The sequence below is a fragment of the Bombina bombina genome, unplaced genomic scaffold (assembly GCF_027579735.1).
Source record: "Bombina bombina isolate aBomBom1 unplaced genomic scaffold, aBomBom1.pri scaffold_747, whole genome shotgun sequence".
Lineage (NCBI taxonomy): Eukaryota > Metazoa > Chordata > Amphibia > Anura > Bombinatoridae > Bombina > Bombina bombina.
The window spans coordinates 169,976-196,864 of record NW_026512547.1 but is presented as its reverse complement, the minus strand read 5'-3'; the positions used below and the strand labels follow the sequence as shown (position 1 = coordinate 196,864).

Genomic DNA, 26,889 nt, shown 5'->3' with positions numbered 1-26,889 from the left:
GGGGGGGGGGGGGGGGGGGGGGGGGGGGGGGGGGGGACAAAATCCTATCCTCGAAATCCAGAGACGATTAAATTCAATGGATGTCCAGGAAATAAGTATCCTCACCTCAATACCTGCAAAACTGACCTTTGAAATCAATTGCAAACACAAACTAGTGCAACACTGATAAAACAAATATCAAAACCGAGGTTAAAATACTCACCGGATAGTCCAATAGGCAGTCTACGCGTTTTGACCCGATTTGGTATTTTTCAAATACTAAGGTATGTGTGAGGTGGGAGGGGTTTTATAGGGCTCTTGTGGGTTGGGAGACTTTACCTCCTCCTAGTGGTAGGAATGTAATTACCATATGTAACGGATCGGGAACTCTCACAACCTATATGACAGAGAAGGGAGTAGCTGTATGTTACAAATCAGCCCATTTGGTGGGTTCAGAGGACTTGAGTTTGAAGAGCCCTGCAAAAGGGTGGCTGTCAAGCTAGTTCCATTGATGTTTGATTTTTTAACACAATGATAAATTGATTTCAAAACAAACAAATGTTTAAATGTTCTCACACTATTGCACAACAAATGTTTTTAAACACAGCTTCTCCAACCTTAAAAATATAAATTGTTAGTCACCGTCCTGTTTAAACTGATATATCACCATATTTAGCTTTGTAAAGGGGGACTTTTAATTCTAAAAAAATAAGCAGTAAAAGAAAGGGAAGTAAAAAAAGTGACAAAAAAATGATAAATAATGCAATTATTTAAAATAATTTTACCTTTGATCTTTTGCTTGGAGTATATGACTTAGAGTTGCTGAAAATAAGTCTCACATCCTTACACAATTCTATTGGAGACACATAGTTTCCAGCTTCTAAAGTTTCTATTACGGTTCCAAAATCCATTGGTGTATCAATTATGGCTCGATAATCCTATGGAATTAAATGACGTATACTAAATATTAGACAAGATATAGAGAAATGTTATTGCAAATGGAACAAATTATGTACTAACATCACAGATTAACACCAATTAGATTAAAAGAATAGGAAAATCAAATACAAAGAATGACTAGGCAAAAGCTTGAAAAAACAAAAACACACAAATGTGAAAGCAGATGAAGTAGTAGATGATCTTTTACCAACAGGTATATAACATAATTTATGTAAGAACTTACCTGATAAATTAATTTCTTTCATATTGGCAAGAGTCCATAAGCTAGTGACGTATTGGATATACAATCCCACCAGGAGGGCAAAGTTTCCAAAACCTCAAAATGCCTATAAATACACCCCTCACCACACCCACAATTCAGTTAACGAATAGCCAAGTAGTGGGGTGATAAAGAAAGGAGTAAAAAGCATCAACAAAGGAATTTGGAAATAATTGTGCTTTATACAAAAAAAAATCATAATCACCATAAAAAGGGTGGGCCTCATGGACTCTTGCCAATATGAAAGAAATGAATTTATCAGGTAAGTTCTTACATAAATTATGTTTTCTTTCATGTAATTGGCAAGAGTCCATGAGCTAGAGACGTATGGGATAGCAATACCCAAGATGTGGAACTCCACGCAAAAGTCACTAGAGAGGGAGGGATAAAATAAAAACAGCAATTTTTCGCTGAAAAAAATTAATCCACAACCCAAAATATAAGTTTATTCTCATAAATGAAAGGAAAAACTTAAAACATAAGCAGAAGAATCAAACTGAAACAGCTGCCTTAAGAACTTTTCTACCGAAAACTGCTTCCGAAGAAGCAAATACATCATAACAGTAGAATTTAGTAAATGTATGCAAAGAAGACCAAGTTGCTGCTTTGCAAATCTGATCAACTAAAGCTTCATTCTTAAAAGCCCCCGAAGTGGAGACTGATCGAGTAGAATGAGCTGTAACTCTCTGAGGGGGGCTTGACCCGACTACAAATAAGCTTGATAAATCAAAAGCTTTAACCACGATGCCAAGGAAACGGCAGAAGCCTTCTGACCTTTCCTAGAACCAGAAAAGATAACATATAGACTAGAAGTCTTCTTGAAATCTTTAGTAGCTTCAACATAATATTTCAGAGCTCTCACCAGATCCAAAGAATGTAAAGATCTCTCCAAAGAATTCTTAGGATTAGGACACAAGGAAGGGACAACAATTTCTCAATTGTCCACAAAAGTCCACAAAACTGCCTTTTCCTGATGAAAAATCAGAAAAGGAGATTCACAAGAGAGAGCAGATAATTTAGAAACTCTTCTAGCAGAAGAGATGGCCAAAAGAAACAACACTTTCCTAGAAAGTATTTTAATGTCCAAAGAATGCATAGGCTCAAACGGAGGAGCCTGTAAAGCCTTCAAAACCAAATTAAGACTCCAAGGAGGAGAGATTGATTTAATGACAGGCTTGATACGAACCAAAGCCTGAACAAAACAGTGAATGTCAGGAAGCTTAGCAAGCTTTCTGTGAAAAACCCCCCAGAAAGAGCAGAGATTTGTCCCTTCAAGGAACTTGCAGACAAACCCTTATCCAAACCATCCTGCAGAAACTGTAAAATTCTATAAATTCTAAAAGAATACCAAGAGAATTTATGAGAAGAACACCATGAAATATGTCTTCCAAACTCGATAATAAATCTTTCTAGAAACAGATTTACCAGCCTGTAACATAGTATTAATAACGGAGTCAGAGATACCTTTATGGATAAGCACTAGGTGTTCAATTTCCATACCTTCAAATTTAATAATTTGAGATCCTGATGGAAAAACGGACCTTGAGACAGAAGGTCTGGCCTTAATGGAAGTGGCCAAGGTTGGCAACTGGACATCCGAACAAGATCCGCACACCAAAACCTGTGAGGCCATGCTGGAGCCACCAGCAGCACAAACGATTGCTCCATGATGATTTTGGAGATCACTCTTGGAAGAAGAACTAGAGGCGGGAAAATATAAGCAGGTTGATAACACCAAGGAAGTGTCAACGCATCCACTGCTTCCGCCTGAGGATCCCTGGACCTGGACAGGTACCTGGGAAGTTTATTGTTTAGATGAGAAGCCATCCGATTTATTTCTGGAAGATGCCACATCTGAATAACCTGAGAAAACACATCTGGATGGAGGGACCACTCCCCCGGATGTAAAGTCTGACGGCTGAGATAATCCGCTTCCCAATTGTCTATACAAGTACTGGATTCCGCCCAAGCAAGTATGCGGGATACTTCTTTCACAGCTTGGGGACTGTGAGTCCCACGCTGATGATTGACATATGCCACAGTTGTGATATTGTCTGTCTGAAAACAAATAAACGGTTCTCTCTTCAACACAGGCCAAATCTGAAGAGCCCTGAAAATGGCACAGAGTTCCAAAATATTGATTGGTAATCTCGCCTCTTGAGATTTCCAAACCCCTTGTGCTGTCAGAGATCCTCAAACAGCTCCCCAACCTGAAAGACTTGCATCTGTAGTGATCACAGTCAAGGTTGGACGAGCAAGAGGCCCCTAGAACTATACGATGGTGATCTAACCACCAAGTCAGAGATAGTTGAACATTGGAATTTAAGGATATTAATTGTGATATCCTTGTATAATCCCTGCACCATTGGTTCAGCATACAAAGCTGGAGAGGTCTCATATAAAAACGCTTGTAGAACCTTTCTCCCAAAAATAGCCTCAGAAGAAGCAAAAGAATCAAATTTTGTAAAATTTGGAAAAAGTATGAAGGGACGACCAAGTGGCAGCCTTACAAATCTGTTCAACGATTTTAAAGGGCCATGTGGAAGCCACAGCCCTAATAGAATGAGCCGTAATTCTTTCAGGAGGCTGCTGTCCAGCAGTCTCATATGCCAGGCGGATGATACATCTCAGCCAAAAAGAAAGAGAGGTAGCCGTAGCTTTCTGACCCCTACACTTTCCAGAATAAACAATGAATAATCAAGATGATTGACGGAAATCCTTAGTTGCCTATAAGTAAAACCTTAAGGCACAGACCACATCCAAATTATGCAACATACGCTCCTTCTTAGAAGAAGGGTTAGGACACAAGGAAGGAACAACAATTTCCTGATTAATATTCTTATTTGAAACAACCTTAGGAAGGAATCTAGGTTTGGTACGTAACACCACCTTAGAATGAAAAATGAGATAAGGAGAATCACACTGTAGCGCTGAAAGCTCAGAAACTCTTCGAGCAGAAGAAATAGCAACTAAAAACAGAACTTTCCAAGATAACAATTTGATATCTATGGAATGCATGGGTTCAAACGGAACCCCTTGAAGAACTCGAAGAACTAAATTCAAACTCCAGGGAGGAGTAATGGGTCTAAATACAGGCTTAATTCTAGATAGAGCCTGACAAAAAGACTGGACATCTGGCACATTTGCCAAACGTTTGTGAAACAGAATTGACAAAGCTGAAATTTGTCCCTTTAAGGAACTTGCTGATAACCCTTTCTCCAATCCTTCTTGGAGAAAAGACAGAATCCTAACTTTACTCCATGTGTAAACCATGGATTTACACCAATAAAAATATTTACGCCATATCTTATGATAGATTTTTCTAATGACCGGTTTTCTAGCCTGTATCAAAGTATTGATGACCGAATCAGAGAATCCTCGCTTCGATAAAATCAAGCGTTCAATCTCCACGCAGTCAGCTGCAGAGAAATTAGATTTGGATGTTGGAAAGGACCTTGAATGAGAAGGTCCTGTCTCAATGGAAGTTTCCACAGTGGCAGAGAGGACATGTCCACTAGATCCGCATACCAAGTCCTGCGTGGCCACGCAGGCGCAATCAGGATCACTGAAGCTATGAAACAGGATATATAGGAGCGCCAATGGCTTAGATATACCACAGGAAATAGAAATAATCTCCAATAGTTTCTCTTAGAATTAGATTGTTCAAATGTCAAACAAATATATTTATTATATTAAAACAATATGATTCTGATCTCCAGAATTCATAAAAAATGTAAATAAAAACAAAAACACAAAACACATATAAAAATACATAAAATAAAATACAGCGAATGACAAATTAAAATACAGCGGATGACAAATTGAATCTAATCCAGTTGTTTTAACTGGGTGACCAATATCTAATGGTCCGGTTTTTCGTGAGTGAGTCCTCTTAAAGACCCTCTAGTAGGTACACAAATGTGTATAGAAAAACAAATCGGTACTTAATTGAATTTATCAAATAAGTGTACAAATTAACCTGGTGTCCAATAAATGATATAATAATAACTCAAATAGTGTTATCAAAGTGATAAGACCACTATTATAGTGATACGAGACCCACTTTAAAGGTCAACAGTACATACAGGTAGTGCAAAATGTGATGATTAATATAAATCGTATAATAAACGCCGTGAAAAATTAAAAATGAGATAAAATGTATTGGAATCCTTAAGCTAACAGATAAACCATATTATGGATCACAATATACAACACAAAATAAATACAAATCTGAAGTGATCAAGTAGGTGTGGTCAAAAAATGAAAAAATGTGAAAAATGCAAAAAATACAAAATTAACCGTGTGATCCTACTAGTGGGATTCGAAACTAAACTGGTACCAGCCATTATCTCAATTAGCCTAATTGAATCTGGATGATGGACTCAGTGGTCCGGTAATGCGTCTAACTTTAATATCTTAAAAACAATAAACCAATGAAACAAATAGCACAAGCTATATAATTAATATAAACAACATAAAAAACAGAGAGTTTATGTCTAGTTTGGCCAAAACTAATCCACAACTCTTAAAGGTGTGTTTCCACAACTTTTAAGAAATAATAATATTGACAATGATAGTGTCCTTAAAAGTCAATTGGTAAAAGTGAATCCTTAAAAAGTCTGATGAAAAAAATCCTCGATGTGTGGTGGAGTCCAAAGTCCTACTCCTTTGTTAAGACAAAAACCTGAAAAAGATGAAAAAAGCGCACTAAACAAACAGCGCTACAGGGGTATGGACTATTGAAAATAGTCTTACCGATCAAATCCTGGTCCTGGATATAATGAGCCTCTCAAATCTTTGGTGTAAAGTGTCGTCTACGCGTTTCGGCCCTTGTACCAGGCCTTTTTCAAGACATCCAGGACCAGGATTTGATCGGTAAGACCATTTTCAATAGTCCATACCCCTGTAGCGCTGTTTGTTTAGTGCACTTTTTTCATCTTTTTCAGGTTTTTGTCTTAACAAAGGAGTAGGACTTTGGACTCCACCACACATCGAGGATTTTTTTCATCAGACTTTTTAAGGATTCACTTTTACCAATTGACTTTTTAAGGACACTATCATTGTCAATATTATTATTTCTTAAAAGTTGTGGAAACACACCTTTAAGAGTTGTGGATTAGTTTTGGCCAAACTAGACATAAACTCTCTGTTTTTTATGTTGTTTATATTAATTATATAGCTTGTGCTATTTGTTTAATTGGTTTATTGTTTTTAAGATATTAAAGTTAGACGCATTACCAGACCACTGAGTCCATCATCCAGATTCAATTAGGCTAATTGAGATAATGGCTGGTACCAGTTTAGTTTAGAATCCCACTTGTAGGATCACACGTTTAATTTTGTATTTTTTGCATTTTTCACATTTTTTCATTTTTTGACCACACCTACTTGATCACTTCAGATTTGTATTTATTTTGTGTTATATATTGTGATCCATAATATGGTTTATCTGTTAGCTTAAGGATTCCAATACATTTTATCTCATTTTTAATTTTTCACGGCGTTTATTATACGATTTATATTAATCATCACATTTTGCACTACCTGTATGTACTGTTGACCTTTAAAGTGGGTCTCCTATCACTATAATAGTGGTCTTATCACTTTGATAACACTATTTGAGTTATTATATCATTTATTGGACACCAGGTTAATTTGTACACTTATTTGATAAATTCAATTAAGTACCGATTTGTTTTTCTATACACATTTGTGTACCTACTAGAGGGTCTTTAAGAGGACTCACTCACGAAAAACCGGACCATTAGATATTGGTCACCAAGTTAAAACAACTGGATTAGATTCAATTTGTCATCCGCTGTATTTTAATTTGTCATTCGCTGTATTTTATTTTATGTATTTTTATATGTGTTTTGTGTTTTCGTTTTTATTTACATTTTTTATGAATTCTGGAGATCAGAATCATATTGTTTTAATATAATAAATATATTTGTTTGACATTTGAACAATCTAATTCTAAGAGAAACTATTGGAGATTATTTCTATTTCCTGTGGTATATCTAAGCCATTGGCGCTCCTATATATCCTGTTTCATTGTTCCGTTTTTAGACCTATTAGGGAGTCTTCTTTATAGTGAGCAGATATCAGTCCTGGGCGCTAGTTACTTTTCTTCTCAAGGATCACTGAAGCTCTCTCCTGTTTGATTCGAGCAATCACGAGTGGGAGGAGAGGAAACGGTGGAAACACATAAGCTAGGCTGAACAACCAAGGCACTGCCAAGGCATCTATGAGTTCGGTCTGAGGATCCCTTGACCGGGATCCATATCTTGGAAGCTTGGCACTCTGTCGAGATGCCATCAGATCCAATTCCGTTCTGCCCCATCTGAGAATCAATGAAGCAAATACCTCTGGGTGAAGTTCCCACTCCCCCGGATGAAAAGTCTATCGACTTAGAAAATCCGCTTCCCAGTTCTTTACTCCTGGGATGTAGATTGCTGATAGATGACAAGAGTGGGCTTCCGCCCAACGGATTATCTTGGATACTTCTATCATCTCTAAGGAACTCCTTGTTCCCCCCTGACGATTGATATATGCCACAGTCGTGATGTTGTCCAACTGGAATCCGATGTATTTGGCCGAAGCCAACTGAGGCCATGCCTGAAGCGCATTGAATATTGCTCTCAGTTCCAGAATATTGATTGGAAGTAGAGACTCCACTTGAGTCCAAACACCCTGAGCCTTCAGGGGGTTCCAAACTGCACCCCAGCCCAGAAGGCTGGCATCCGTTGTCACTATCACCCAAAAGGGTCTGCGGAAACAAGTCCCTTGGGACAGATGATCTGGCGACAACCACCAAAGAGGAGAGTTTCTGGTCTCTTGATCCAGATTTATCTGAGGAGATAAATCTGCATAATCCCCATTCCACTGTTCGAGCATGCACAGTTGCATGGGTCTAAGATGAAAGCGAGCAAATGGAACGATGTCCATTGCCGCTACCATTAATCCAATTACCTCCATACACTGAGCCACTAATGGCCGAGGAATGGACTGAAGTACTCGGCAAGTATTTAGAATCTTTGATTTTCTGTCAGAAATATTTTCATGGCTACCGAGTCTATCAGAGTTCCCAAGAAATGAACACTTTTCTGTGGAACAAGTGAACTCTTCTCTATGATCCCCTTCCAACCGTGAGTTCTCAGAAAAGACAATACTATGTCCGTGTGAGATTTTGTCAGCTGATATGTTGATGCCTGAATTAGAATATCGTCCAGATAAGGCGCCACTGCTATGCCTCACGGTCTGAGAACCGCCAAAAGAGACCCTAGAACCTTTGTGAAGATTCTGGGTGCTGTGGCCAACCCGAAGGGAAGAGCCACAAACTGAAAATGTTTGTCCAGAAAAGCAAACCTTAGAAACTGATGATGATCCTTGTGGATAGGAATATGAAGGTAAGCATCATTCAAGTCCACGGTAGTCATATATTGACACTCCTGGATCATTGGTAAAATTATTCGTATAGTCTCAATCTTGAACGATGGGACTCTGAGAAATTTGTTTAGACACTTGAGGTCTAAGATAGGTCTGAAAGTTCCCTCTTTTTTGGGAACCACAAATAGATTTGAGTAAAACCCCTGTCCTTGTTCTGATTTCGGAACTGGACAAATTACTCCAATTTTTCCAAAACTGCTTAAATAACGTTAATTTGCTATCAAAATTCACTAAAACTAATTAGTATATCCAAAAATTATTGCACCCTATGAGAAAGGTGAAAAAATAAAGCTCTAATGAAAAATAACCGTTTACAAAAAAGAACCCTCTGCACCTCGCCACCGCACTGCTGTGGCGCCTACCTGCCCCCAGGGTACTTCGAAATCAATAGCCAACACTCCAAGCCAGAGACTACTGTCCAGGAGCAACCGGAGTTACTGCTTGCTGCTCCTCTGTCAGAAGGAAGTGCGCATCTGAGAGCGCAAAGACAAGCCCTGCCCCTTATGGCCGAAGTTGGAGTAGGCCCAAACACAACCGCATGGGAAGCGGTTTAATAAGCTAAGTGGAACACAAAACATACCCCAAACACATCCCAGCAAGTCATGCTGGACAAATAATAAAAAATAAAACGTTTTTAACAGTTTATCAATAAAATGTTCCTATGCCTCTCCCAGAGTGTCATATCATGCCCTTATGTGAATAAAAAATAATAAAAAATAATAATAACAGGGGACTCTAGTAATACCCTTCTGTGAAACAGGACTACTGCTTACCCCATTCCCCTATAGGGAAATAAATGCCAGCCAGTTCTGTTATATCAAGTCTCTTCAGAAAATAAAAGTCTGCACATACCTTAATGCTGCTTGTAGCATGAAACCGGTCTCCACACTGAAGATGTCTCATGGTTACCTTCAGAAGTCTTGTGGGAACCAGCATGGATCTTAGTTACAACTGCTAAGATCATCAACCTCAGGGCGGAAATCTTCTTCCATATCCCCCTGAGGAAAATAGTACTCACCGGTACCATTTAAAATAAAAAACTTCTTGATTGAAGAAACTAAAACTAACACCTCACTTTACCATGTCTTCCTAGTATAACACAGGCAAAGAGAATGACTGGGGGTGGAGGGGAAGGGAGGGGCTATATAGACAGCTCTGCTGTGGTGCTCTTTGCCACTTCCTGTTAGCAGAAGGTTAATATCCCACAAGTAAGGATGAAACCCGTGGACTCGTCATATTTTTGTAAAAGAAAAAGGTCAGAAGGTGTTGGTCGGGGATGCGTGGTGGCAGGCGGATGATCTACCGGCGTTGAGCGCGTGGAGGGTGCTGGCATCGTAGTGGCGGCAGTTTCTGGAGTCAAGGTTAGTGGCATTGGGTGCAGTCGGACATGTAAGTGTGTATGTGTATGAGTGAGTGAGCGTATGTATGAGTGAGTATGAATGTATGTGTGAATGTAGGAGTGAGTAACTTTTTTCTTATAATTCTAAATGTGAGGTAGGTATATAGCTAATTTTGTACCTGTTCAAATAGGCACACATATTTTAGTTACTTGGCCAAAAATTTAAGAGGACAATTTTGTTTGCACCCAAAAAAATTAGAGGGCACATTACGTGTAGAGTACACAGTGCATGCACTTTGCTCATTGCCACACGTGGGCTAGAAGCCAACATGGAAAATACATGTAATTAGATAGTGAGTCTGTTAGTGACTAGAAATTGCAAAAAAATTTTTTACTTATTTTTTGCTAATAATCCAATTTTTTCTATGGTATACTGATGTATATATATATATATATATATATATATATATATATATATATATATATATATACACACACACATTTGACAAGAGGTTTGTTTTAGACTATAATAAAAAAAATTCCAATGTAAAAATGGGTACCAGGTGAAAAAAGTTAAAGAAGCTCTGCTCTAAAGCAAGGTTGAGCAGAAGAGCAGACAGCTGCACATAATGTAGACTTAAAGTGACATGAAACCCAACATTTTTCTTTTGCAAATCAGATCAAGCATACTATTTTAAACAACTTTACAATGTATTTATATTATCAAATTTGCTTTATTCTCTTGGATTAGCAAATGACAAGAGGCATAGATGTGCATACATTAATGAGAATTTAGCTCCCAGAAGTGCATTGCCTGAGCCTAACTGGGTATTTTTTCAACAACAAATGAAACCAAGAGATTAAATAAAAATAAGATAATAGAAGTAAATTGGAAGATTGTTTAAAGTTTCATGTCCTATCTGAATCATGAAAGTTTAATTTTGACATTACTAAACCTTTAAATAAAAGATGGGAAGTGGATACAATATGCTGGGGCTCAAAACATGCAACCTGAGTAGAGCAGACAAGTAGAGGATAGATGGGTATATGGAAAAGTAAACATAAGGGCAATCAAATAAATTAGAGATGTACAAATATTATTCTGTTATCTCTTAGGCAGAGCTTGCAAACCAGGTAGTTGTCCAGGGAATGAAAAGAAAAAATATCTGCAAAAGTGCACTTCCCATATTATCCAGCAGAGGACTAGCAGAAAACAAGCGTATCTTGTGTTTGTTGTGTTTGTTAGAGGACAAGCAGAAAACAAGCTCATCTGGAGTTTGTCAGAAACTTGAAACTTAAAAGTTTTCTTTTCTGATTCATTCAAATTTAAACAACTTTCCTATCTCCTATTATCAAATTTTCTTCAATCTCTTGGTATAATTTACTGACGGAACAGCAATCCAATACACAACTGAATTCATCTGGTGAGCCAATATGAAGAGGCCACAAATTTGAAGAAGCAGAAACTGCTTCTTTTGCCTGAGGTGGCGAGATCAATCACCCTGAGATTGACATGCCCTGCTCTCCTGTAATTGGTTGTGTGAGAGCAGGCGTGCACAATAAAGCTCTTGTGTATTGGTAAATTTCAGCATGTGATCCATCATCGCAAGTGCTAATGCAGGCAAACAGGTTCTCTAATTGCAAACCTGCAATCATGATAAATAAGGCCCCAAGAGAATGAAGCAAATTTAATAGAAGAATTGGAAAGTTGATTAAAAGTGCATGCTTAGTCTAAATCATGAAATTTTAATTTTGACTATAATGTTCCTATAAGATGTGGGGAATAAATAATGAAATTGTTTTTTTTAAATACACAAAATTAAACATTTTATATACAATTTTAGTGTTTATTGTCCCTTTAAGTTCCCTACTTCTACTATACTTATTAAACAGTGTTTTCCACAGCCGGGTGACATTATGAAATAGCTTGGTTAGGGTAATGTAATACTTTATAATATAACATTTTCTGCAAGCCAAAGCACAAATTCATTGCATAATTTGACATAAATGTATTTAATAATAACAAACATTGAAAAATGATAACATTAGCTAATTTTCGCTGTTTAAATTTTAGCAGGGTGGTCAGCCCATTAAAAAGGTTCTGAGGAGAACACTATGTACGGAGGAATAAAGTACACGCTCTGTGTGTGAGCAGTCAAATCCTTATCTCAGTGACCAAAAAATACAGGAATGGTATGCAGAAACGTTGCAACAAAATACTTCTGCAGTAGGAGGCAAAGTAGGATGCTTTCAGTTCCAGTAAATTGTACAGAAAGGGGTTAACAAGTTCAGATGAATAGGCACGGCATAAGCTTAAAGGGACAGTCAACACCAGAATTTTTGTTGTTTAAAAAGAAAGATAATCCCTTTATTACTCATTCCCCAGTTTTACATAACCAACACTGTGATAGAAAACAAAATGTATGCTTACCTGATAAATTTATTTCTCTTGTGGTGTATCCAGTCCACGGATTCATCCATTACTTGTGGGATATTCTCCTTCCCAACAGGAAGCTGCAAGAGGATCACCCACAGCAGAGCTGGCTATATAGCTCCTCTCCTAACTGCCACCCCCAGTCATTCGACCGAAGACAAGCAAGAGAAAGGAGAAACTATAGGGTGCAGTGGTGACTGTAGTTTAAAAAATACATAACACCTGCCTTAAAAAGACAGGGCGAGCCGTGGACTGGATACACCACAAGAGAAATAAATTTATCAGGTAAGCATAAATTTTGTTTTCTCTTGTAAGGTGTATCCAGTCCACGGATTCATCCATTACTTGTGGGATACCAATACCAAAGCTATAGGACACGGATGAAGGGAGGGACAAGGCAGGCGCTTAAACGGAGGGCACCACTGCCTGTAAGAACTTTCTCCCAAAAACAGCCTCCGAAGAAGCAAAAGTATAAAAATTGTAGAATTTAGAAAAGGTATGAAGCGAAGACCAAGTCGCCGCTTTACAAATCTGTTCAACAGAAGCCTCATTTTTAAAAGCCCATGTGGAAGCTACTGCTCTAGTGGAATGAGCTGTAATTCTCTCAGGAGGCTGCTGGCCAGCAGTCTCGTAAGCAAAGCGGATTATGCTTCTTAACCAAAAAGAAAGAGAAGTTGCCGAAGCCTTTTGGCCTCTCCTCTGTCCAGAGTAAACCACAAACAAAGCAGATGTTTGACGAAAATCTTTAGTGGCTTGTAAATAGAATTATAAAGCACGGACCACATCAAGATTATGTAATAGACGTTCCTTCTTTGAAGAAGGATTAGGACATAGTGAAGGAACAACAATCTCCTGATTGATATTCTTATTAGATACCACCTTAGGAAGAAACCCAGCTTTGGTACGCAACACTACCTTATCAGCATGGAAAATGAGATAAGGAGAATCACATTGTAAAGCCGATAACTCCGAAACTCGTCGAGCCAAGGAGATAGCTACCAAAAACAGAACTTTCCAAGACAACAGCTTGATATCTATGGAATGCAAAGGTTCAAACGGAACCCCTTGAATAACTTTAAGAACTAAATTTAGACTCCATGGCGGAGCCACAGGTTTAAACACAGCCTTGATTCGAACTAAAGCCTGACAAAACGCCTGAATGTCTGGAGTATTAGCCAGACGCTTGTGCAAAAGAATAGACAGAGCAGAAATCTGTCCCTTTAAGGAAATAGCCGACAATACCTTCTCCAATCCTTCTTGGAGAAAAGATAATATTCTAGGAATCCTGACCTTACTCCATGAGTAACCCTTGGATTCACACCAATGAAGATATTTACACCATATCTTATGATAGATTTTCCTGGTAACCGGCTTTCGAGCCTGAATTAAGGTATCAATGACCGATTCAGAGAAACCACGCTTTGATAAAATCAAGCGTTTAATTTCTCTGCGTCTGCTTGGAAATTGGATTTGGATGGTTCAAAGGACCCTGAAGTAGAAGGTCCTGCCTCAGCGGCAGGGTCCATGGTGGACAGGATGACATGTCCACCAGGTCTGCATACCAAGTCCTGCGTGGCCACGCAGGTGCTATCAAAATCACCGAAGCTCTCTCCTGCCTGATCTTGGCAATCAGACAAGGGAGCAGAGGAAACGGGGGAAACACATAAGCCAGGTTGAAGGACCAAGGAGCTGCTAGAGCATCTATCAGCGTTGCCTTGGGGTCCCTGGACCTGGTCCCGTAATAAGGAAGCTTGGCGTTCTGGCGAGACGCCATGAGATCCAGTTCTGGTCTGCCCCAAAGTTGAATCAACTGAGCAATAACCTCGGATGGAGTTCCCATGCTCCCGGATGAAAAGTCTGTCGACTTAGAAAATCCGCCTCCCAGTTCTCGACACCTGGGATATGGATAGCTGAAAGATGGCAAGAGTGAACCTCTGCCCATAGAATTATCTTTGAAACCTCCAACATTGCTAGGGAACTCTTTGTTCCCCCCTGATGGTTGATGTAGGCTACAGTCGTGATATTGTCCGACTGAAATCTGATGAACCTGACCCCAGCTAGCTGAAGAGCATTGAAAATCGCTCTTAGTTCCAGAATGTTTATCGGAAGGAGTGCCTCCTCCTGAGTCCACGAGCCCTGAGCCTTCAGGGAGTTCCAGACTGCACCCCAGCCCAGAAGGCTGGCATCTGTCGTCACTATAGTCCAATCTGGCCTGCGGAAGCTCATCCCCATTGGACAGATGGACCTGACATAGCCACCAGAGAAGAGAATCCCTGGTTTCTTGATCCAGATTTAGTAGAGGGGACAAATCTGTGTAATCCCCATTCCACTGAATGAGCATGCAGAGTTGCAGCGGTCTGAGATGTAGGCGGGCAAACGGTACTATGTCCATTGCCGCTACCATTAAACCGATTACTTCCATACACTGAGCCACTGAAGGACGAGAAGTGGAATAAAGAACACGGCAAGAGTCTAGAAGTTCAATCTGGCCTTCGTTAGGTAAATCTTCATTTCTACCGAGAGTCCCTAGGAATGAAACTCTTGTTAGAGGTGATAGAGAACTCTTTTCTTCGTTCACCTTCCACCCATGGGACCTCAGAAATGCCAGAACAATGTCTGTATGGGACCTTGCGATTTGAAAAGTTGACACCTGTATCAGAATGTCGTCTAAATTAGGGGCTACTGCTATACCCCGCGGCCTTAGGACCGCTAGGAGGGACCCTAGAACCTCCGTAAAGATTCTCGGTGCCGTGGCCAACCCGAAGGGAAGAGACACAAACTGGTAGTGCCTGTCTAGAAAGGCAAACCTGAGAAAACAATGATGATCTTTGTGTATCGGGATATGAAGATAAGCATCCTTTAAGTCTACGGTAGTTATATATTGACCCTCCTGGATCATAGGAAGGATGGTTCGAATAGTCTCCATCTTGAAGGATGGGACTCTGAGAAATTTGTTTAAGATCTTGAGATATAAGATTGGTCTGAATTTTTCCTCTTTCTTGGGAACCACAAACAGATTTGAATAGAAGCCCTGCCCCTGTTCCTCCTGCAGAACTGGGTGGATCACTCCCATAACTAGGAGGTCTCGAACACAATGTAAGAATGCCTCTCTCTGTATCTGGTTTACAGATAAATGTGAGAGATGAAATCTCCCTTTTGGGGGAGAGGTTTTGAATTCCAGAAGATAAACCTTGGACACAATTTCTAATGCCCAGGGATCCTGGACATCTCTTGCCCAAGCCTGGGCGAAGAGAGAGAGTCTGCCCCCTACTAGATCTGTTTCCGGATCGGGGGCTGCACCTTCATGCTGTCTTAGAGGTAGCAGCAGGCTTTTTGGCCTGTTTCCCCTTGTTCCAAGCCTGGTTAGGTCTCCAGACCGGCTTAGACTGGGCAAAAGTTCCCTCTTGTTTTGTGTTAGAGGAATTTGAAGCTGCGCCACTCTTGAAGTTTCGAAAGGGCCGAAAACTAGACTGTTTTTGTCCTTAATTTGTTGGACCTGTCTTGAGGAAGGGCGTGACCTTTTCCTCCAGTGATGTCAGAAATGATCTCCTTCAGTCCAGGCCTGAATAGGGTCTGTCCTTTGAAGGGAATGTTGAGAAGTTTAGACTTTGAAGTCACGTCAGCTGACCAGGATTTAAGCCATAGCACCCTACGCGCCTGAATAGCAAAACCTGAATTTTTAGCCGTTAGTTGGTTAAATGAACAACGGCGTCAGAAACAAATGAATTGGCTAGCTTAAGGGCCCTAAGCTTGTCAATAATATCTTCCAACGGGGTTTCAACCTGTAGAGCCTCCTCTAGAGACTCAAACCAGAAAGCCGCAGCAGCAGTGACTGGGGGAATGCATGCAAGAGGCTGGAGAACAAAACCTTGTTGAATAAAAATTTTCTTAAGGTAAATTTTTTGTCCATTGGATCTAGAAAAGCACAACTGTCCTCGACAGGGATAGTGGTACGCTTAGCTAGAGTAGAAACTGCTCCATCCAGCTTAGGGACCGTCTGCCAAAAGTCCCATGTAGCGGCATCTATAGGAAACATCTTTTTAAAAACAGGAGGGGGAGAGAACGGTACACCTGGTCTATCCCATTCCATAGTAATAATTTCAGAAAACCTCTTAGGGATTGGAAAAACATCAGTGTAAGTAGGTACTGCATAGTATTTATCCAATCTACATAATTTCTCTGGGACTACAATAGCGTCACAGTCGTCCAGAGTTGCTAAGACCTCCCTGAGTAATATGCGGAGGTGTTCAAGCTTAAATTTAAATGTAGACATATCATAATCAGGTTGAAGTATCTTCCCTGAATCAGAAAAATCACCCACAGATTGAAGCTCCCCTGCTTCAGCTTCAGTACATTGTGAGGGTGTATCAGACATAGCCACTAAAGCGTCAGAGAGCTCTGTATTTATTCTAGTCCCAGAGCTGTCTCGCTTTCCTTGCAATCCTGGCAGTTTAGATAATACCTCTGTAAGGGTATGATTCATAACTGCCGCCATGTCTTGTAAGGTATACGCAATGGGCGCGCTAGATGTACTTGGCGTCCCCTGAGCGGGAGTTATAGGTTCTGACACGTGGGGAGAGTTAGACGGCATAACTTCCTCCTTGTGATAAATTTTTTAAAGCCAGAATATGGTCTTTGTAATCTATAGTAAAATCAGTGCATTTGGTACACATTCTAAGAGGGGGTTCCACAATGGCTTCTAAACATAATGAACAATGAGTTTCCTCTATGTCAGACATGTTTAAACAGGCTAGTAATGAGACCAGCAAGCTTGGAAAACACTTTAATAACTGTGAACAAGCAAAAAATAAAAACGGTACTGTGCCTTTAAGAGAAAAAAACAATCACAGAAACTGCAAAACAGTGAAAAAAGCAGTAAATTCTACGAACTTTTTACAGTGTGTATAATAGACTGAAATAGCATTGCACCCACTTGCAAATGGATGATTAACCCCTTAGTTTAAAAACCGGATAAAAAAAAACGATATAACCGTTTTTAAACAGTCACAACCAACTGCCACAGCTCTACTGTGGCTCCTACCTGCCCATACAACGACTTTGGAAGGCACAAAAACCCTTTAGAGGGGTCCTATATGTTCAGGGGACTCCTTCAGGGAAGCTGGATGTCTCAAGCTGCAAAAACTACTGTGCAATTAAGGCGCGAAAATAGGCCCCTCCCAACATGTACTCACAGTGAGAGGGCCTTAAAAAACTATCCCTAGGCAAAATCTAGTCAGCCATGTGGAAAAACTGGGCCCCAGAATAAAGTTTTATCACCATTTGTAATAAACGTTTATATACATCAAGCAAACGTTATATATATTAAGTAATGAGAGTAAATAACAAAAATATTACCCTTTACAGCAAGCATGATACCAGTCGTTATTAAATCACTGTAATCAGGCTTACCTTAAATAAATCAGGCACTGTCAGCATTTTCTAGCTTATCATCTCTCTAGAAAAATGTAAGACTGCACATACCTCAGAGCAGGTAATCCTGCACGCTATTCCCCCAGCTGAAGTTACCCATCTCTTCAGTTATGTGTGAGAACAGCAGTGGATCTTAGTTACAAACCGCTAAGATCATCAAAAGCCTCAGGCAGACTCTTCTTCAACTTTCTGCCTGAGGCTAAAATAGTACAACTCCGGTACCATTTGAAAATAATAAACTTTTGATTGAAGATAAAATACATTAATGCACCACATCTCTCTAGCTACTTCCCTTGTCGAGAGCTGCAAGAGAATGACTAGGGGTGGCAGTTAGGGGAGGAGCTATATAGACAGCTCTGCTGTGGGTGATCCTCTTGCAGCTTCCTGTTGGGAAGGAGAATATCCCACAAGTAATGGATGAATCCGTGGACTGGATACACCGTACAAGAGAAATACACTTTTTACCTCTGTGATTACCTTGTATATAAGCCTCTGCAAACTGCCCCCTTATTTCAGTTCTTTTGACAGACATCCATTATAGCCAATCAGTGCTCACTCCTGGGCAACTTTACGTGCATGAGCTCAATGTTATCTATATGAAACTCATGAACTAATGCCCTCTAGTGGTCAAAATGCATTCAGATTAGAGGCAGTCTTCAAGGTCTAAGAAATTAGCATATGAACCTCCTAGTTTTAGCTTTCAACTAAGAATACCAAGAGAACAAAGCAAAATTGGTGATAAAAGTAAATTGGAAAGTTGTTTAAAATTACATTCTCTATTTAAATCATGAAACTTGTTTTTGGGCTTGACTGTCCCTTTAACAACTCACAGTGAGGGAACAAGATATACATTTGAGTTAAAATAATTCCCTATTTAAAAACAGAAAGTAAACACCAAAAAGTCAGGAATGTTAGAAGGGTGAGGGTGGTGTTACACTTTTTAATTCTGTTTTTCCTCAAGTTAAAGCTTAATATATACCCTATGACCATGAATAATCTTCTAATTCATAAACTGTGATGATCAACGTAAAAGTAAACTATAATCTTAATACAGTTAAAAAAACAAACTCACAGAGTACTCAAGAAGGTCAACTGGCTGTCGAAATGGTTCAGAGTCTTCACACTGGAAAATTAGGTTTAATAGCTCCTCACATTGCTTCTTCCAAGATTGCAAATCATACGATTGAGTTCTATTGCGCAATTTACGCTTCGGTTGATATTCCTAAACAAAAAACAAATTAATAAACACAGAAAAAGTTAGCAACTTCTGCTTAAAGCTAAATTAACTAACTGATAAGATAAAGCAATAAAAAAATGAATATAAAAAAGTCCCAAATCCATATGTCTCTTAAAATATGAACACTAAATACTAGTTAGAATCTAACCAATTTGTTTTTTTAGACTGATTAATGAGTAAATGCATCAGGTCATTTACACAATTTAAGATTTAAAATTACAATCCGACTAATAAAGGATTACCAAATTGTAAATACTGATCTAATAAAAGAGCTGATAAAATCATTAGACACACAAAAGTAGTAGTTGAAATGCACAAGAGTGCCACTAGCGCCATGTCATGTGATGTCAGAGAATGACCCATAAACAAATGCGCATTAAAAAAGCGAGTTTTCAAGCACTACTAGAAAGAAAATACCAAGCAGTGTTTACATGTGGTGTGGTGTGGTGTGGTGTGGTGCTTGTAAAGGGTCCTGTGTGTGCACCTAGAGACAAGAGAGAGGTAAACCTTTAATGGAGCCAAAACTAAAACTTAAATTATGCTTACCTGATAATTTTCTTTTCTTCAGATGGAAAGAGTCCACAGCTGAATTCATTACTTTTGGGAATTCAGAACCTTGCCACCAGGAGGAGGCAAATACACCCCAGCCAAAGGCTTAAATACCTCTCCCACTTCCCCCATCCCCCAGTCATTCTGCCGAGGAACACGGAACAGTAGAAGAAATATCAGGGTGAAAAGGTGCCAGAAGAATAAAATTAACAGACGCCCCACAGAAAAAATAAGTGCAGGGAGCTGTGGACTCTTTCCATCTGAAAAGAAAATTCTCAGGTAAGCATAATTTAAGCTTTTCTTCATAAATGGAAAGAGTCCACAGCTGCATTAATTACTTTTGGGAAAACAATACCCAAGCTATAGAGGACACTGAATGCTAAAACGGGAGGCCCATTCTGAGGGCAGCAGGCCTGAAAAACCATACCCCACAAAATCCTGCTTCGTCCGAAGCCGAGAAAACCTTGAAAAAAAGGAAGGGGCCCAAAGACACTGACCCACAGAAAGTCCACAAGCTTTGCTAGAGACCACAGGAACTAGACACGACTGAGCCAAAAAGCCTCCAGGAGACACTGTCGCAAAGCAGTCGGTCCCAAACAACACACCCCTTATTAGAGAAAGGGATCAGACTACCGTTATCTTCCACAAAAGGAAAAGACATGGATGAACATCCATCAAGGACTCCAGAAAAAAAATATAAAAATACAAGGCAAAAACCCGAGAAACCAGGCCAAGCTCACAGAGACCCTTCTCAGTCTCGAAGAAACAAGGAGAGGCAACGCCCAGACCCCAGATTGAACAGAAACCACTGAGTAGGACCGGGATCTGAAACAGAGAAAAGATCTTCTCCCAACCACAGTGCAACCGCACCCTAGAAGAAAACTGAAGATGAAAGTCCCAAGAGCCACCAAGGTCGCTCAGATATCTAAATCTTCAGAAACAGAGACCACGTGCAGAACAAATACACTGGAGTCAAAACACTGCAAGCTACCGTCATCCAAAGATGACTCTGAAATTTGAAAACTTGCAAGGCAAGTAAGGAGCAGCTGAAGATAGGTTCCAAACCGCCAGACTGCTAAGCATCCACTAAGCAGTGGACACGTCACGGGCTGTCAAAGAGTTGTCATTCCTTCCCACAGATCCTAACCGTGGAGAAGACACAGAGCCCTCAAGGAGGCTCCCTGTACCTCTAGGACGAAACAGCAGAGCAACAGACCACAGATCCTGCACCAAACACCAGACCAGCCCAAGCGACAGGCACGTTTGAAAGCCAGGGGGTACAAACAAAAACCCCAACCACAAGCCCCCAGGGAATGGAAGAGTGGAAGGAACTCCAACAGAGCTTGGGTGCCAACCCAATCCGCTCTTCCATATAGGTACTCCCAAGGAGAACCCCCTCTGACCTGGACAGAGAAAAGTGCCGTAGCTCCCTGAGAAGACCTGGCACAACTCTCAATAACAATCCCAACATGGAGACCTTAACTACCATAGTTGGAACAGACCAAGCCCTAGTACCTGTTCCAACCTCCTGCATACAGGGCAAATCAACGACCCTCCCTAGAGAGGAAAGCCCAACCGCTTAAGGTAGGCAACTACCCCCCTCAAAGGGGAGCGCGCAGATCAAGTACAGCACCCAAGCCCAGAAGACAAGAAAGTCATAGTCTGATCAAACCATGGACCAAATTAAATTCATCCAGACACCACTGTTGATCCCACAGAGAGAAAACTCCCCGAACACACTTCGGAAACGTCCATGTGCAAACTATATTATCACAGAACCCCCACAAAGTGAAGGGACATGCACTGTGAAGAACAGATAGCCATAGCTGGAGTTAAACTCTCAACTATCAGCTTACAAGCCCGCAAAGCCTACAAGTAAACCATTGCGGGACCTTTCCAAGGACAAAACAGGCCATAAGAACATGCCAGCACCCGAAGGTGAACGCAAATCCTGGCTCAGATGCTTGCAGGCTCAACAAGCTAGCCATTAAGCCAAGCCTGTGTTCCCGGGAAAAACAGGTCACCCCGAACCAGTCTGCAGGATCATAAGTCTCCAGACATCCCTAAGGATCAAAGACAAGAACCCTGGGCCTGGGCCCCAGAATCGATGAAAAAAAACACACCCCAGGGATCACCAATACCTCGTCAGAAGGAATCAGACCTCACAGAGGAAGATAACCGTACTAAACCAGAGAACGGGAACAAGACTCACTTGTAATTCCCAGCCTAAGGGAAGAGACACCCCTAGCAGGAGCCACCCAAAATAAGCTAGGTCGCGACAGTCGGACAAATACTCTAGAACCCAAGGGCAACACACAGGAAGTCCAAGACCAAGGGAAAAGAACAATGACAGAGTCACCTGAAGGTAGAGAGTAGAACAAAGTAGGAAAAACCTCTAAGCGAAGCTTGGAGAAGGAGGCAACACAGCCTATAGTCCCTGACATAGAGATGACTAACTCCCAGAAGTAGGAAAAAGCCACAAGGCCCTCATTTCCTATTTAAACGGCAAAAAAACATCAAGTAGACAAAACCAAAAGGGGCAATTTCAAAGAACCCCTGAATGCAAGACCGCCAGAAACGACAGCAAGGAGGAACGAAGTCCTCCCAAATCTCCAACCCATGCGGGGAAGGAGACACTCCAAGACCCGACAGAAAAACAATCAATTGTGTGTGTCACAGTAGAACTCCTAGTCCCAGATGACCAAGTGAAGACCTCGGCGCCCTAACCTGACCAGTTAGGCAAAACAGACGCCACGTGTCTGAATAGGCCTCATGACAGAAGATCTAAACCCAATCAGGACCAGCCTGAAAACAAGGTCCCTCACTGTCAAGGCCGCATAGAATCTCCCCTAGAGAGGGAGAAATAAACAGCAGACAAGCATAGGACTAAAACTCGCCTCCCCAAAAAATCCTTAGAAGTAACAGTGCGATCAAACAATCGCGAGTATCGATTCCAGATAAAATTCCAGAAGGAAATATAAAACCAACATGAGCTTTAAACCAAAAAAAAAACAATCCTCACCGGATAAAAATAAAAGATAAGGCAACCCACAGGTTATCGCTTAAGAAGAACAGTCGCACCCGCAGGACCGGTCCAACAGGGACCCTGTTCTTCCAAATTAAGAACTGGAAAGGATACTCAAAAAACAAGACTATAAGAAGATTACTTCATCCCCTTACGTCTAATTCTGTAAGCTATTCGAAGAAGCAGACTGACAATTCTCAGATCCATTAAGGATGGGATCTTCCGACAACGCCACAGCGTGCCTCAATAAAACACAAAGTCACGCCAGTCTATACCTAAAAGCACAGCATACCCCCGCCAGAGCAAAAGATGACTCCGGCCCCGAAGGATGACCCCCTGAAGCCTCAGGGAAAGTCGTTCCCCCAAAGAGCTGAACAGGCCATCCCATGCCTTAAGGGCCCTGGATAACGGAACACGAACAATATCTTAAGCCAACTTCTGGAAGTTGCAGATTCGCCAGTGCCAAAATTATGTACATGCGACATTGTGCCGAAACCCCCGGCGGGAACAAGTCACCTTCCAGAGAAGGATAAGCAAAGTATGGGTTACCTGCATGCGTAGTAAGGGATGGTGAAAGGGAACTTTCAACTCGGAGGACAGAAGCCCCAGAGGCAGATGGCTCAGCGGCCCTTTGATTCCCCGATCCCGAGTAATTGAGCACTCTAATATTGCATTCAGAACATAACTGATAGGCTTGTATCATCTGGGGCAATACACATTCATCACAAAGAGAAGAAAATGAAACAGAGACGTCCGTCTCCACAATATCAGACTCCTCCATAACTAGGATATTGACTACAAAAGATTGGACCAAAAAATCTAAACGCCACTTGACACCCACAATGGCTGGGGCACTCACCACCTCCTATGAACCCAACACCAGCAGACAAGAATTTCTCCGTCGCCACACGGGCCTGGAATGTGGAAATGGAGGCCAAAAACGTGACCACGCCCGGTCACCAGGAGAACCGTATAGTCCAAAAAAGCGTGCCTGACCGTGAGGCCGCTTCACTCCAAAAGCCATTATATATTCCAAAGCCATGAGCCAAATACACTACACATACGCAGGTTGAATCATATAACAAACATGATTACACCTCCCCCTGTTCAATAACCCCCCTCAGGAGATATTAACCCTTGATTCCAAGATACAAAAGGAGCCTCACTTAGACCCTATGTTATAAGTTAGGCCCGCGAGCTGGTAGCCCCTTGGGAAAACATCTGTAATACAGTAAATTTCATGAATTAAAATGAAACGATCTTACCGGAATCTACGCCGTGAAACAGGAATACAGCCCTTTAAGTGTGACAGATAGTAGCATCGCTTCTGTCATGGACTTGAGAGAAGAAAGCAGGCAGCGAAACTCGTCAACACCGATTGCTTGTGGAGCTGTTAATATGAGTCGGGGTGGTTTCGCAGAAAGACTCTCCCTGCATCTCCAGACTCTAACTTTCATCCAAGCTTTCACTGAAAGGCTAACAGGATTACTTAAAACTCCAGTCCCATGCCGAAGAGTACTACCCTACATAAGAGACTAATTCAAAACTTCTGACACTTCTCTACCAACCTCCTGGGACGAAAGGCAAAGAATGACTGGGGGATGGGGGAAGTGGGAGAGGTATTTAAGCCTTTGGCTGGGGTGTCTTTGCCTCCTCCTGGTGGCCAGGTTCTGAATTCCCAAAAGTAATGAATGCAGCTGTGGACTCTCTCCATTTATGAAGAAAAATTATGTATTATGCATAAACAAGTTCTTTATTTCTGCACTGCAGTCTGCTACAATGATGCTTCCGGAAAGTAGGCAGTGAAGATTTGAAGTGAGAATGCAAGAGTGTTTGTATTCTCACTTGCTTTTAAACACCTTTCCAAGCCAACATTGCTCCCTGAAGTGTGAAATAATGCAGACAAGTATATGTTCTTGCAACATTTATTGTATCGTCCAAATAGCTGTATAGATAAGATGGACCACCTGACTGTATACTGCCTCCTAATTTTGAGGCAAGTCTTTATGCAAATCATCAGGTTCCACTTGATTTTGAAAAGGCTCTCTAATTTTCTCTGATCATTCAATATTAAAGTGTCAGTACACAAGTGCCTCATTGCAGACCTTAATATAAATATTTACTTGTTAAAGCTCATTGAATCGACATGTGCTCTGGTCTGTTTGAAGTACTTGGGGAAAAGAGCTGAGAAACACTAATAAAAAGTGATTTTATATTACCTTTGTTTTTCTAGTGGAGATTCCAGGAACATCTGCATCTTTCTCTTCTTCCTTTTAAATGTAAACTTGTGATTAAAGAGGGTAAACATTCTTAAGAATATGTAACAAAACATACATAATCATACAAAACCAGCCCAAGTAAACTTGCAGTTCATTTTTACTGCTTGCCCCACCCTTCTCCCACTGAGGTCATTGTGCAGATCTTTTCTACTCAAAACAATGTTCTATTGATTGCACTACTTAAAACTAAGAGTTTATTCTGTGAACGTTGATTTGCAAGGGAACAATGACATTACAGGGACCCTAAAATCAAAATGAATTTCATGATTCAGACAGAACAATGTTAAACATTTTTCCAATTTACTTCTATCGTCTCATTTGCTTCAGTCTCTTGGCATCCATTATTGAGAATGAAGCAAATTAGATAAAAAGTAAATTTGAAATCTGAAAAAAACTGTTGGGTTTATTGAGGCATTTTATTTCTCCATACAAATTCACAGTTTTGAGAACTAGAAATCCAAAAATATATGATAACATCTTCTAGACAGAAACAATAACCTTGTGAAACAATTAATAGAATTAATTTACCAACAAATTAAAGATTATATCCATGGATATACAATTAAAAACTATTCCTCCTTTCAGGAATTTCAGGATGAATGACCTTTGGTTTATAATTTACCCTAAATAGAAACTATATTTAGATAGATTTTTTTTTTCATCAAAAAACCATTTTATTCTAAAAAAAAAATAGTATTTAAATGAAATGTATATATATTTTGAGAAAAAAAACATAATTTATGCTTACCTGATAAATTCCTTTCTTCTGTTGTGTGATCAGTCCACGGGTCATCATTACTTCTGGGATATAACTCCTCCCCAACAGGAAATGCAAGAGGATTCACCCAGCAGAGCTGCATATAGCTCCTCCCCTCTATGTCACTCCCAGTCATTCGACCAAGAATCAACGAGAAAGGAGAAACCAAGGGTGAAGTGGTGACTGGAGTATAATTTAAAAGATATTTACCTGCCTTAAAAAACAGGGCGGGCCGTGGACTGATCACACAACAGAAGAAAGGAATTTATCAGGTAAGCATAAATTATGTTTTCTTCTGTTATGTGTGATCAGTCCACGGGTCATCATTACTTCTGGGATACCAATACCAAAGCAAAAGTACACGGATGACGGGAGGGATAGGCAGGCTCATTATACAGAAGGAACCACTGCCTGAAGAACCTTTCTCCCAAAAATAGCCTCCGAAGAAGCAAAAGTGTCAAATTTGTAAAATTTGGAAAAAGTATGAAGCGAAGACCAAGTTGCAGCCTTGCAAATCTGTTCAACAGAGGCCTCATTCTTAAAGGCCCAAGTGGAAGCCACAGCTCTAGTAGAATGAGCTGTAATTCTTTCAGGAGGCTGCTGTCCAGCAGTCTCATAGGCTAAACGAATTATGCTACGAAGCCAGAAGGAGAGAGAGGTAGCCGAAGCCTTATGACCTCTCCTCTGACCAGAGTACACGACAAACAGGGAAGACGTTTGTCGAAAATCCTTAGTTGCCTGCAAGTAGAACTTGAGGGCACGAACTACATCCAGATTGTGTAGAAGACGTTCCTTCTTTGAAGAAGGATTCGGGCACAGGGAAGGCACCACGATCTCTTGATTGATGTTCCTGTTAGTGACTACCTTAGGTAAGAACCCAGGTTTTGTACGCAGAACTACCTTATCTGAATGAAAAATCAAATAAGGAGAATCACAATGTAAAGCTGATAACTCAGAGACTCTCCGAGCCGAAGAAATAGCCATTAAAAATAACACTTTCCAAGATAACAACTTTATATCAATGGAATGAAGGGGTTCAAACGGAACTCCTTGTAGAACGTTAAGAACAAGGTTTAAACTCCATGGCGGAGCAACAGTTTTAAACACAGGCTTGATCCTAGCTAAAGCCTGACAAAAGGCCTGGACGTCTGGATTTTCTGACAGACGCCTGTGTAACAAGATGGACAGAGCT

At 40.6% G+C, this 26,889-nt stretch overlaps 1 protein-coding gene across 1 annotated transcript in view; it reads right to left on the bottom strand.

Moving 5' to 3' along the window:
- Positions 1-764: 764 nt before the first annotated feature.
- LOC128644387 (PH-interacting protein-like) overlaps positions 765-26,889 on the bottom strand; it is a gene marked incomplete at its 3' end in the record, with an annotated part of 122,279 nt that continues 96,154 nt past the window's right edge. Inside the window, exons 5-7 of the mRNA XM_053697015.1 lie at positions 24,881-24,931; positions 18,923-19,072; positions 765-917 (exon numbers count right to left, since the gene is read on the bottom strand). Coding sequence (XP_053552990.1) covers positions 765-917; positions 18,923-19,072; positions 24,881-24,931 — 354 coding nt within the window. The remainder of the gene's footprint in view (positions 918-18,922; positions 19,073-24,880; positions 24,932-26,889) is intronic.